At 39.3% G+C, this 12,359-nt stretch overlaps 1 protein-coding gene across 1 annotated transcript in view; it reads right to left on the reverse strand.

Annotated features, from left to right (window-relative positions):
- Positions 1 to 12,359, reverse strand: part of ABTB2 (ankyrin repeat and BTB domain containing 2) — a 178,971-nt gene that overhangs the window by 59,692 nt on the left and 106,920 nt on the right. Inside the window, exon 3 of the mRNA XM_060764970.2 lies at positions 5,192 to 5,405. Within this exon, the coding sequence (XP_060620953.2) occupies positions 5,192 to 5,405 (214 nt within the window). The remainder of the gene's footprint in view (positions 1 to 5,191; positions 5,406 to 12,359) is intronic.

Consider the following 12,359-nt stretch of genomic DNA (forward strand, 5'->3'; position numbering starts at 1 on the left):
TTTGGAAGCCAACTCTGACTTAAGGCATACCGAATATAGTATTTCTGGGACACAATTTATTCAAGGGAAGTGCCATTGCCTCCATTTGAGGCTGGCCAATCTCTATAATCTGTACAAGGACCAAGTAGCAACAGTAAGAACTGACCACGGAACAACAGACTGGTTTAAGATTGGGAAAGGCATACGGCAAGGCTGCATCCTCTCACCCAACCTTTTTAACTTGTATGCAGAACACATCATGCGATGTGCGGGGCTTGATGAATGCAAAGCTGGGGCGAAAATTGCTGGAATAAACATTAACAACCTCAGATATGCAGATGACACCACTCTGATGGCCGAAAGCGAGGAGGAGCTGAGGAGCCTTCTAATCAAGATGAAAGAAGAAAGCGCAAAAGCTGGATTGCAGCTAAACATAAAAAAACCCCAAGATTATGGCAACAAGAATGATTGACAACTGGAAAATAGAGGGAGAATATGCGGAGGCCGTGACAGACTTTGTATTTCTAGGCGCAAAGATTACTGCAGATGCAGACTGTGGCCAGGAACTCAGAAGGCACTTACTTCTTGGGAGGAGAGCAATGTCCAGTCTCAATAAAATAGTAAAGAGTAGAGACATCAGACTGGCAACAAAGATCCGCCTAGTCAAAGCCATGGTATTCCCTGTAGTAACCTATGGATGTCAGAGCTGGACCTTAGGGAAGGCTGAGCGAAGGAAGATAGATGCTTTTGGACTGTGATGTTGGAGGAAAGTGCTGAGAGTGCCTTGGACTGCGAGAAGATCCAACCAGTCCATCCTCCAGGAAATAAAGCCCGACTGCTCATTGGAGGGAAGGATACTAGAGACAAAGTTGAAGTACTTTGGCCACATCATGAGGAGACAGCAAAGCCTAGAGAAGACAATTATGCTGAGGAAAGTGGAAGGCAAAAGGAAGAGGGGCCAACCAAGGGCAAGATGGATGGATGGCATCCTTGAAGTGACTGGACTGACCTTGAAGGAGCTGGGGGTGGTGACGGCCAACAGGGAGCTCTGGCATGGGCTGGTCCATGAGGTCACGAAGAGTCGGAGATGACTGAACGAATGAACAACAACAACAATCTCTATAATATAATCAAGAGTAGAGACATCATACTGGCAATGAAGATCCACACAGTTAAAGCAATGGTATTCCCCGTAGCAGCCTATGGATGTGAAAGCTGGACCATAAGGAAGGCTGAGAGAAGGAAGATAGATGTTTTTGAACTGTGGTGCTGGAAGAAAATTCTGAGAGTGCCTTGGACCATGAGAGTTTCAAAACAGTCCATAGTCCAGGAAATAATGCCCAGCTGCTCATTGGAGGGAAAGATATTAGAGGCAAAGATGAAGTACTTTGTCCACATAATGAGAAGGCAGGAAAGCTTGCAGAAGATAATGTTGCTGGGGAAAATGGAAGGAAAAAGGAAGAGGGGCCAACCAAGGGAAAAATGGATGGATGTTTTCCTTGAAGTGACGGCTTGACTTTAAAGGAGCTGGGGATGGCGATGGTCAACAGGGAGCTCTGGCATGGGATGGTCCATGGGCTTACGAAGAGTTGGAAATGACTGAATGAATAAACAACAACCGTTTGAGGCTGAGTGAGTCTGACTTGCCCAGGGCAGGTTCCATGACTGCAGGGGGATTAAACCTTGGTCTTCCGGAGTGCAAATCTAACACTCAAATCACTGTTGTTTAAATATTACTTTAAATTTCCTGTTCATTGACTCAGTTAGAAATAATGGATGTTGATGTAGCACATAACATTGATTTAAGAATGAAAGAAGTACAGCTTGAAAAGCAATTCTGGCATTTGCTTTCTCTGGCAAATGGCCTAAGGGAAGAGGAATTTGTGGGATGGCTAAATATGTTTATATTTTAATCTGTGCATCCTGAGCTGATCAACAGACCTCACTCTATGGAACAGGGGAAACAAAAAGTGGCCAATATGTGGTAGTGTCATTCTGAGCTGTCACGGAAATAACGTTTCAGGCAAAGAATCTGAAAAAAAATCTCCCTTGTTGTTTCTGACTGACAAAGCTATATGTCTCCTCAAAAAAGAAGTTATTAGTGAGATGGGAATCTATCCTGGATTTTGCTTCATATTTTAAAATGGCAATATGAAGTGCTGAAGTTATTTTGGGATAGGTTCAGCACTCTGGATACCTTCTTCAAACTGGAGAATAAAGCCAGAGCAGATTGAAAAGAGAGGCTGAAGTATTAGCTTCCATAACCAGAGTAAAGCCAGACAATCACAGCATTTGTAATGCTATGAGTGGGTATGGGGAAAAAAAAATATAAAACTAGAAATGTGTCAGATAGGGCCAGTGAGAAGTAGAAACAGGAAAAGGGAGCAAATAAGGACACAATTTTGAGAGGGAAGTTACAGGTAGAGTTAAAAATACAGATAAAGCCAATGTAGATCACTGTGCACTGTTTGCATGGATAAGGCAGGCAGCAAATGTTCTATGGCCACTGGGAAAAAAACCCATTATTGCCCACTGTGTGAGAGACCTCCTAGCCATGTCAGAAGCTTGGCTCTATTCCTGTTTTGGTTCCCCAGTTTCGGACCAGCATCTTAGCTCTTGACCTTTGGATTGCTAATCAACTACCCAGCTTCTCATTTCCCTAAATGACTACCAAGTGTCATTTTTCCATTTCAAGCTCTCTAAGCATTTTTCAGGGTCAGCAGAGAGTATTTTCCTGAACACACTGCAACAGACACTGATAGGGGCCTTTGAGGGGTTTGGGATGTCCCTTTAGGTTGTGGAAGCTCCTTCTTTGGAGGCTTTAAACAGAGGCCATCTGTTTGAGATGCTTTAATGTGATTTTCCTGCTTCTTGGAAGGGGGTTGGACTGGATGGCCCACGAGGTCTCTTTCAACTCTATGATTCTATAATCTTTCCTTCTGGCTAAAGTAAAATTATTGGATACATCATCACTTCTCCCTGTTCCCTGAGCACACGAAAATGGCTGTGTCTGGACAAAGCTTAATTGCTTACAAGATGGATTTCACCATGGCTTTCTATTGTTGTGTGGCTGAAACTGAATTACAACATCCATGTTGATTTTAAAAAATGAGTTGTCATGGCATGAGTCCAACTTATGCCATCATAATTCATTAGCAAGATGTCAGCCAGTTTTTGTTTTCTAAAAGAGAAGCACATATAAATAAGGTATTCTTATGGTGGAGCTCCATTATAAAGACTCCAGCTATGGTTCATGTTTTAGAACTCTGTATTTCATTCAGACCTTAAGACAGATTTGATAACAGCTCATGATAAAATGGTATCTCACAAAATACACATATGACTGAAACGCATGAACACAAAAGTCACTTGCTCTCTGGAATTTCCAGTGACACTGATAAAGTCATAGAAGAAGCTCTGGCTTCCTTTTAATAATGCATTTCTATAATGATAAAGGAATCTAGAGCATTTGTCCTTGCCATACTTTTCTGTGGATTTCTGACCAAACCAATTTGAACTAAAACTGAAGGGAAGAAATGACAGATGATGTGACAGGAAGAAGGTAGGAGCCAAGAAAATGGAAGCTGCATTCCAAAAAGGATTAAAATTGCAGGGATGACAGAACTGAAGATAGTACACACTCAGTTAGATAGAATACATCCTCCAGAGATGGGAATTTAATGGCCTAATCCTCTATCTTTTAGATATCACTTTTGAAATACGTTATTTCCTAGACTTCTTTGCAGGTTGTAATACTTTTGATCTGTTGCCTACTTTCAGAACACAAGCACATAGCAAGCTCCATTTTATTGAGTCAGGCCATGGATCCATCTGTCTTGTATTGGGCATCTCTATAGCAGCAGCAATACAGAGTTTCAGGCTAGATACTTTTCTAGTCCTATGTGGACATCTTTGGTATTCCCTGGCAGTCTGTCAATCAAGTACACACCACACCTAATCCCAAGATCAGAAGTTGATGGAAATACTGGTGGTATGGTGATAGTTTTCCTGTTGTATTTGTTAGTTGGGTGCTACATAAAGTAGGCAATGGAATGTACGTTAGCAATGACGAACATGTTGTATTGATCTGGACGAGTAATTTCCAAGCATAACTAAATTGGGTTCAACTCCATTGTCTTCAGTGTATGCTTTTTACTATTTGTACAGATTATATTTTATGTTTGTTTATTTTGACCTCTAGGATGTCTTGGACACCTGACAGTGAAATAAGATGTCACAAATCTACAAGCAACAAGAATTTAGCATATTTTAATGCTAAGTCTCATGTCTGAAAATCAGAGCATACAGTATGAAATTCATATTTTTGATACACCATGTGACCAAGACATTCTATCATGCCTAGATACATACCCACCATAAAGGAAGGGAAGGAAGGAAGGAAGGATGGATGGGTAAGAGCCCTGGACTTTGGAAAATACATTTTTGATTTGCCCAGGCCAATGCTAAATGCCTGGGGATCTCTCCTTAGACTGCCTATTAGTAGTTACAATGCATGTTGTACTGGAGCCACAGCTCTGAGGATCAAAGTCCTGGAACTTGTTAATTAGCAGGTAACATGGCATTAATTGTAATGCACTTGGACTCCCTTGTACTCTCTGCATTTATCTGCAACCTGTGCTGTAACCAAAAAGGAAATGGATTGTCCTTGTTGGAATCTAAAGCATTTTGATGTGGCTTCTTCATGAGTGGGCAAAAAAAAAAAAAAAGGGGGGGGGAAGCCTGGCAAAAAACCTGCCCATGACTGGAAAAGAAAATGGCGTTTCTACATAAGTGACCACAACAACTTGTCTTTTTGTATTTCCTCTTGGGGTATCACTACTGAATCATAATTAGAACCTGCACTTCAATTTACCACTCTGACACTGGTCCCAAGTGACATAATTGGTTACTGAATAGGAACTCAATGCTAATGCAAATGCCACTGACTCAATTGATAATTCTCTAAATTGCAATTAGCACTAGAATCCATACCAATATTCCTACTTTACCAAAAATTAATGACCAAGGCAGCTTGCTTTCTATTTCAGTTTTAAATATCTGGCAAAGGCAAGAAAGTACATTGGCTGTGTTAAAGGATCAAGTGACCTCTAATATTTGGAAATTAACAACTAATTAGCTGGTTTAAGGTGTACTGTGCTATAAAATAAAGGCATGAGAGGTGATAATTGCATTACTAGAAAGGTGTACTTACCGTTCATTGTTCAGAGCCATTCTTGGTGGATCCAGGTTGGGGTTTTCCATGGACTCCATTTGAGGACAGCGTAAAAAATAATAGAGGGTATGAAGCGCATCAGGGGACCATGTGATGGGCTGCTGCTGCTGCCTGGTTTGTCGAACAGGACTCATGCCAGGACGCAACGTGTTCAAACACTGCATGTGATGCATTGCTCGAGAGACCAGATCACCTGGAAAAGGAGACAGAAAAGATGTAAAAACCCCTTCACGTTTTCAAAAAACATTTTGAACTATTCCATACATTCTGTTTAATGACTTTCATCAATGGCTAGGAATAGTTCAAAGTATTTGTCCTTATGGCAACTAAAAGTGCCCCCTCCATATAATGAAACATACCTGGCACTGAATGTCAGCAAAATGATTTGGGTACAAGGGGATGAAAATCTTCAAGCATATTTTGTTGACCCAGAAGCAAAAATAAACAAGATAATTAACAATGCTGCTATCTGAGATGGTGTTGTATGTCAGCCTGTTCAGCCTGTGATTGTGTCTGATGCTCATTATGGGAATGATGTTCATGATGACGTGCATAATGGGAATGGGGATGATGTTTCTGATGATGGGCCTGAGGATGTGGGTTTGCCCAGAGCAAAGTTAAGTTCAGAAGAGAGGCCTGGTCAAGGCCACATTCCTGGGAAAGACCTTTCACCACTTTTTCAGAGCAGATGAGATTGCTTTGCCAGGTACAGAAGGACATGATAGTTAAACCTTGGACAGAAAACAAAGTTTTAGTAAACAGAGGCAAAACTTTCAGAATCTCAGGTGTTCTGCTCATTTACAACAAAAGAAAGCAAATCGTTATCTAGTGGTTCAGTGAGAAAAAAATGCTTTCCTGTCAGTTTCGGCCTTTGGAAAGGGTTTATAATGATGCATGGGAGACTAGTGTCTCAGTTGAGTCAACGTCATTAATTCATGCTGGTTTCATTTTCAAATGCTTTATGTTTCATGAATCAAGTTGTACCGAAGTCTAAGTTTTTGCCTGAGAATTCCTGCTGTTTTGTTCCAAGCAAAGTACCTTGCTCCATGGATTTCTATGTAATAATGGATCTGATTTACTTTTAAAGTTTATGGATTATCTTGGATTTTGGACTTCTATTGTTTTATTTTTTTTACTGCTTTGCCTACATATATTCTACATATATTCTGCTGATTTTACCAAGCTGGTGTGGTGTTTCAAGTCAGAGGTGTTCCTGCTCTGGAGTTTGATGGGTGGCCCACTTATTCCACCTAACTGTAGGGCTGGCCTTGTCAATGGTCACTAACATTCTTAGGTAGAGCCAGGGCCGTAGCCAGAAAAAAGTTTCAGGAGGGGTTGAATTTTGGGGGGGGGGGCTTTGAAAATTTCACGGGGGGTGGGTGGATTGAAACCTGCCTCTTAGCTCACACTGAAGAAAAGAGCACAGCAGGGGGCAGAGCAGCCTTCAGCCTGCAGCTCCGCCCCTGTCAACCATCTCCACCAAGTCTGGCTTCCTTAATGAGAGCATTCAACACACCCCCCCCCAACTTGGTTGCTTCACTATATCGGCTATTGCTGCAAGTAATGACATTGTGAATAAATTGTCAATATTTTCTTGAGATAGTGCTTGCAGTTCCGGAGGGACTCTTAATTTTTTGCATCTCATAGACTTAGCATGGGGATTTGGTTAACCAGTTAAAATTCATGAGTAAACCAGTTTTTTTAAAAAAATCTGAAACATTTCGGGGGGGGGGTTGAACCCCTAACCCCCCCCCCCTCGCTACAGGCCTGGGTAGAGCTAACCATTCACAATATTACATTAGAAAATTCAAATTGTGAATCACTTTTAACAGTGCTGTCTAACTACAACAGGTTTGAGGGTCGAGTGACCCTCTGCCCTGAATATCATAATTTAAAAATCATCTAGGCTTTTAAAGTAAAAAACAAAACACTGGCCATAAAATGTCAGTGGTTCTGTAATTTTGGTCATCAAGTTCCCTGCCAAATGCTTGTTTTAGCTGCCTGAATAGGAATGCACAGAAACATTATTTTCTATGCAGAAATGTATTACCTCATATATAAAAAATGTTTCCTATGCAGAAAATGCTGTATGCAGCTATGTGCAAAAAAACAAAAACAAAAACAAAAACAAAAACAAAAAAAACATGCGTGATTTTTGCACATATCAAGTCTAAAAATGTACAAAAAGTGAACAATTCTCAATAACTTTCTCATATGGGAAAGATTGCTAGAATTATTCATCACTTCCTTTGAAAACAAATTTAGTGAAGAACTGCATCTCTCCCAAACTTGCAGGCCTGCCCATCTTTTACTTGGTAACTTATAATATCAAAGGTCAAAGGTGGGTTTCTCCCACACCAGTGGCATGAGTAAGTACTATATATTTGTGTATAAATAAGCTATAGGCTCCTTCTCCCACTCTAGAAATCCACTATTTTTTGAGAATGTAAGATTCACAGGAAAAAGCCCTCCATTGTTCATGTACAATTACAATTCTGGGAAAGGTTGGAATGGAAATAGCAAGGAGCACTTCAAAGCTGATTCTTTAAAGGCCACATAAGGGTGAATATTTCTTTCCACCAACTGTAGTGAGTAAACCAAAGCTGCAGTAGTGGGATATACAGGGTTTTGGTGGGATCTACTACTAAGGATGTAAACTGCATTGAACTCTGTTATTTTCTTCTGAGTAAACATACCTAGGACTCTAAAATGCAGCACAATAGATGTTTACTTGGGAGTAAGCCCGACTGAGGATGGTGGGGATTGCATTCTAAGTGCATAGGATTGAGGTTTATGGTATTTGCTCAGGGTGCGGTTGGGTATTACACAGGTTTGAAAAAAGCATGACTATTGTTGCCAAAGTATTACCATTTTATGTGTGCACTAACATCCTATTACGCTTCTATTAGTGCTGCTCTATAGCACTGCCCAATTATCCAAGATGTCCATCTGGAATTCAAATTTTCAGTGCAGAATAATATACACACTCCTAATTCTGAGTTCCGTTTCTTACTATGCTGGCAACTTATGGCTGCAGTGAAGGGAAAAAAAACCCCAGTAGTAAGCCTCTATATAAGGAGATCCATTCATTAAGCGTAGTCACTGAGCCAGCCAACTCAGAGAGCAGGGAAAGTTGCATTCAATCATGACCTTGTGCTACAAGCACTCGCTTGTGCCGGAGAATATATAGAGGCATGCTAAACCTCAATTTGAGGCAGGTCACAAAATAAATGCTAAAACTTATAAGGTATGTGCTTGACAGTAATATTTAGATGGTGGTATGCTTAAAGAGAAATGCCATGGAGAATGTTTTTTAGGGAGGAAAAAAAACCAGTCCATAACTTAAAGAGACATTGTTGGGCAGTAAAGGTTTCAGATGTAGCTTCTGTTACAAAAATATGAACAGGCTTTTCAACTTTTGTTTATAATTGTGTGATTTACTTGTACCACTCCATAAACTAGAAAGTACTGATAATACAGAAAGCGTTTTTTTTCTCCTTTTCTTTTTATACTGGAAGGTGAAATAGCTAGGTAAACTAGAAAGCTGTTTACTTGGTATTTGGGGATTACTATAAACATGTTTATAAGTTGCAAACATGATTAAAAATCCACCCCCTAAAACCTGGGTAAATTTATACATGGGATAATCTTTGAATAGAGAGTTGCAAGAGTGAGGGCCCTTCCACACAGCTGAATAAAAACCCACATTGTCTGCTTTGAACTGGCAGCGTGGACTCAGATAACCCAGTTCAAAGCAGATATTATGGGGTTTTCTGCCTTGATATTCTGGGTTATAAGAAGGGCCCTGAGAGATAGGAAGTGCTCCTACCCCAACCTCCGATATCCACTTTGTTGGGAACTGGAGTGTATACTGGCTGTTTCCAATCTGTGAGTCATTGTTTTGTTTTCCATATTTATTGACATATTTTGGATAGAACTAGTGGAGTTTGAAGCAGTTCTGTTAACATGCTGTCTATTTTTGGTGATTTATTTATCTCAAGTGCTCTGAATACAGCATACATTTCACTTTCTTTCTTTTTTTTAAAAAAAGATTTTATTTATAAATTTGTCCAACAAAATGTATAAGCATACATTCTCTCTTTTTACAGTACCTTAGACAAAAGAGTATGCCATATTATATACAATCTAACAGTAAATAAACATCAAAAACATCCTTAATTATATTTCTTATCATTATTTTTAAATTTCCATTACAACTTATGCTATATATAACTCTATCACACACCTTTTATCCACTTATACATATTGTATTTCTTTTTAATTATTATTATACCATTTTCCCCCTCTTCCCCTTACCCTTAGTTTGTGCCCCCTTCACCAGGACCAACCAACTCATGTTGTTTCACCATTCCAAAATATCATTGTTTCTATTGCTGGCTTATACCCCTTTCCCTCATTAAACACACACTCAATAAATTTTCCTCATATTTTCCAAAAGTCTGTTTGTTTACATATTCCCCTTTTAATTTTAATATTGCAAGTTAGCTTATCATTAATGGCTATATTCCAAATTTCCCTATACCATTCTTCTAATTGAATTTCTTTTTTTTTCTTTCCAGTTTTTTGCTATTAACAATTTAGCTGCTGTTATCAAATTAGAAACCATTTCTTTCTCCTCTTGTAAGGGTATTATATTATCATGTATAAGTAATAATGCTAATTATGGTGTAATCTCAGTCTCTATTTTTATTATTGCTCTTATTTCTTTGAATATGCTTTCCCAAAAAATTTGTACAATATTACATGACCACCACATATGAAAGTACGTCCCTATTTCCTGACAACCTCTCCAGCACTGATTTGAGTATTTTTTTATCAATCTGATTTAATCTAATGGGAGTTAGATACCACCTCCATATCATTTCTTTAAGAAAACATTTCACTTTCTAACATAGAAGGTTCATTTTCTAAGTCAGGCATGGACAAACTTTGGCCTTTTGAGTGTTTTGGACTTCAACTCCCATAATTCCTAACAGCTGGTAGGCCGAAGTTTGCCCATGCCTGTTCTAAATGGTTCCTCCTTGAATAAATCCATCATCTTTTCATCTCTTTTATACAATTCTTCCATATATTTCCATCATCTTTTTATTTCTACATGGCTACATAATGTATTTTGCTACTGGTCATATAGCATCCCTACTCTTGGTGCAAATTTTCCTTTTCAGATGAAGAGACCTTCAGAAAAGCTCAACTATTATCTATTTCTTATAATTGTTCTCTTTGCATACAGGTCACTGAACTATTGCATTGCGGGCTCTGACTCTATTTCTGTCTCCTTTTACTTTTGCTTCTCATTTATCCTTAACTGCTTGAAGAGTTTCATTTGACAGCTACTGATGTTCCTCTTTTTTTGGTTGCAGATAGTGTCTTTTTGCATTCCTTCATGGCAATGTCCCTGATACCAGTTCAGAATTGTTCTGGCTGGCTGGCTGCTAGCCAGTTAGATATAATAGTGAAAATCTAGTTTTTAATTTATTTTTACATTATATAGGGATATTCTTCATGTTGTATTTTGACATGATCATTCTTCTTTAGCTTTACTCTGATTTTAATATTAACAGTTCATGATCTGTGCCACAATTTTCTCCCAGTCTTGCTGTTGCAGAGAGAATGGAGTTTCTCCATCTTCTGCTTCTGGTAGTACACTCCATTTCTATATTTGCCATTAGATGATATCTATGTACACAACTGCCTCTTTGATTAAAGAATGTGTTTACAATGGCCTCACAAAATTCAATCAGTTGCTTTCTTTCTTCATTTCTTGATCCTAAACCAAATCTCCCTGCAATCCTTGATTCTGCTCTGTGTCCTGCTTTCGCATTCGAATCGCATATGATCAACAAGTCCTGTCTTGTTGTGAGATCACTAGCTTCCACTGATTATGTTTGCAATTTCATGTTCCTATAATATGTGCTGTGTGGCAGCTGAATGTCCTTTTGGCTTGAGTCGAGTTGTATAATTAACCAAAGTGCTATTTGTACTTGTCCTCTGCTTTTCCCCAGTAGCTCATTGAGTGTCATCAGACATGCGAGTATAATATTCTCATTTCATTTTGAATTGTATCACCACAGGATTTTCATGGTAAAAGAACCCAAAAAGGGTTTATTGTGCTTCCTTCTGAGCAGTACTAATTAGCATTAGCTATGGTGTCACTGTCGTTGCCTCTGAGAGAGCCTTTACCAGTGTTACCACTCCACAACTGCTGTTGCCTCCTAGCTGCTTAGCACAGTTGGTCTGGCTTCTTTGAAAAGTGGTTCTCAACCTTCATAATGCGAAGACCCTTGATACAATTCCTCATGTTGGGTTCATTCCCAACCATAAAATTATTTTCGTTACTGCTTCATAACTGTAATTTTGCTACTGTTATGAATTATAACGCAAATATCTGATACACAGGATGTATTTGCGTTCACTGGACCAAATTTGGCACAAATATTCGATATGCCCAAACCTGAATAATGGTGGGGTGGAAGGGGGCTGATTTTGTCATTTGGGAGTTGTAGTTGATGGGATTTATAGTTCACCTACAATCAAAGAGCATTCTGTAATCCACCAATGATGGAATTGAACCAAACTTGGCACACAGAACTCCCATGACCAAGAGAAAAAAGTGAAAGGGTTTGAAAGGCATTGACCTTGAGTTTTGGAGTTGTAATTCACCGATATCCAGAGAGCACTGTGGACTCAAGCAATGGTGGATCTGGACCAAACTCAATATGCCCACATGTGAACACTAGTGGAGTTTGGAGAAAATAGACCTTGACATTTAGTAATTGTAGTTGCTGCGATTTATAGTTCATCCACAATCAAAGAGCATTCTGAACCCCATGAATGATAGAAGTGGGTCAAACTTCCTACACAGAACCCCCATGACCAACAGAAAATACCGTGTTTTCTGATGGTCTTTGTCAACCCTTCTGACACTCCCTCGCAACTCCCTCAGAGGTCTCGACCCCCAGGTTGTGAAACGCTGGCCTATCTGATATGGGGGCCATATCAGCAGCACTGTGGCCATCAACATAGGCTCTAAATCAAAATTTTAATTCCAACTAGAAATTACCACTAAATCAATGTAATTTACATAAAGGCTGATTTATCAAGTCCCTGTTGTTTTATTGGTTCAAAC

This window comes from Anolis sagrei, chromosome 1 (assembly GCF_037176765.1).
Source record: "Anolis sagrei isolate rAnoSag1 chromosome 1, rAnoSag1.mat, whole genome shotgun sequence".
NCBI classification, from domain to species: Eukaryota; Metazoa; Chordata; class Lepidosauria; order Squamata; family Dactyloidae; genus Anolis; species Anolis sagrei.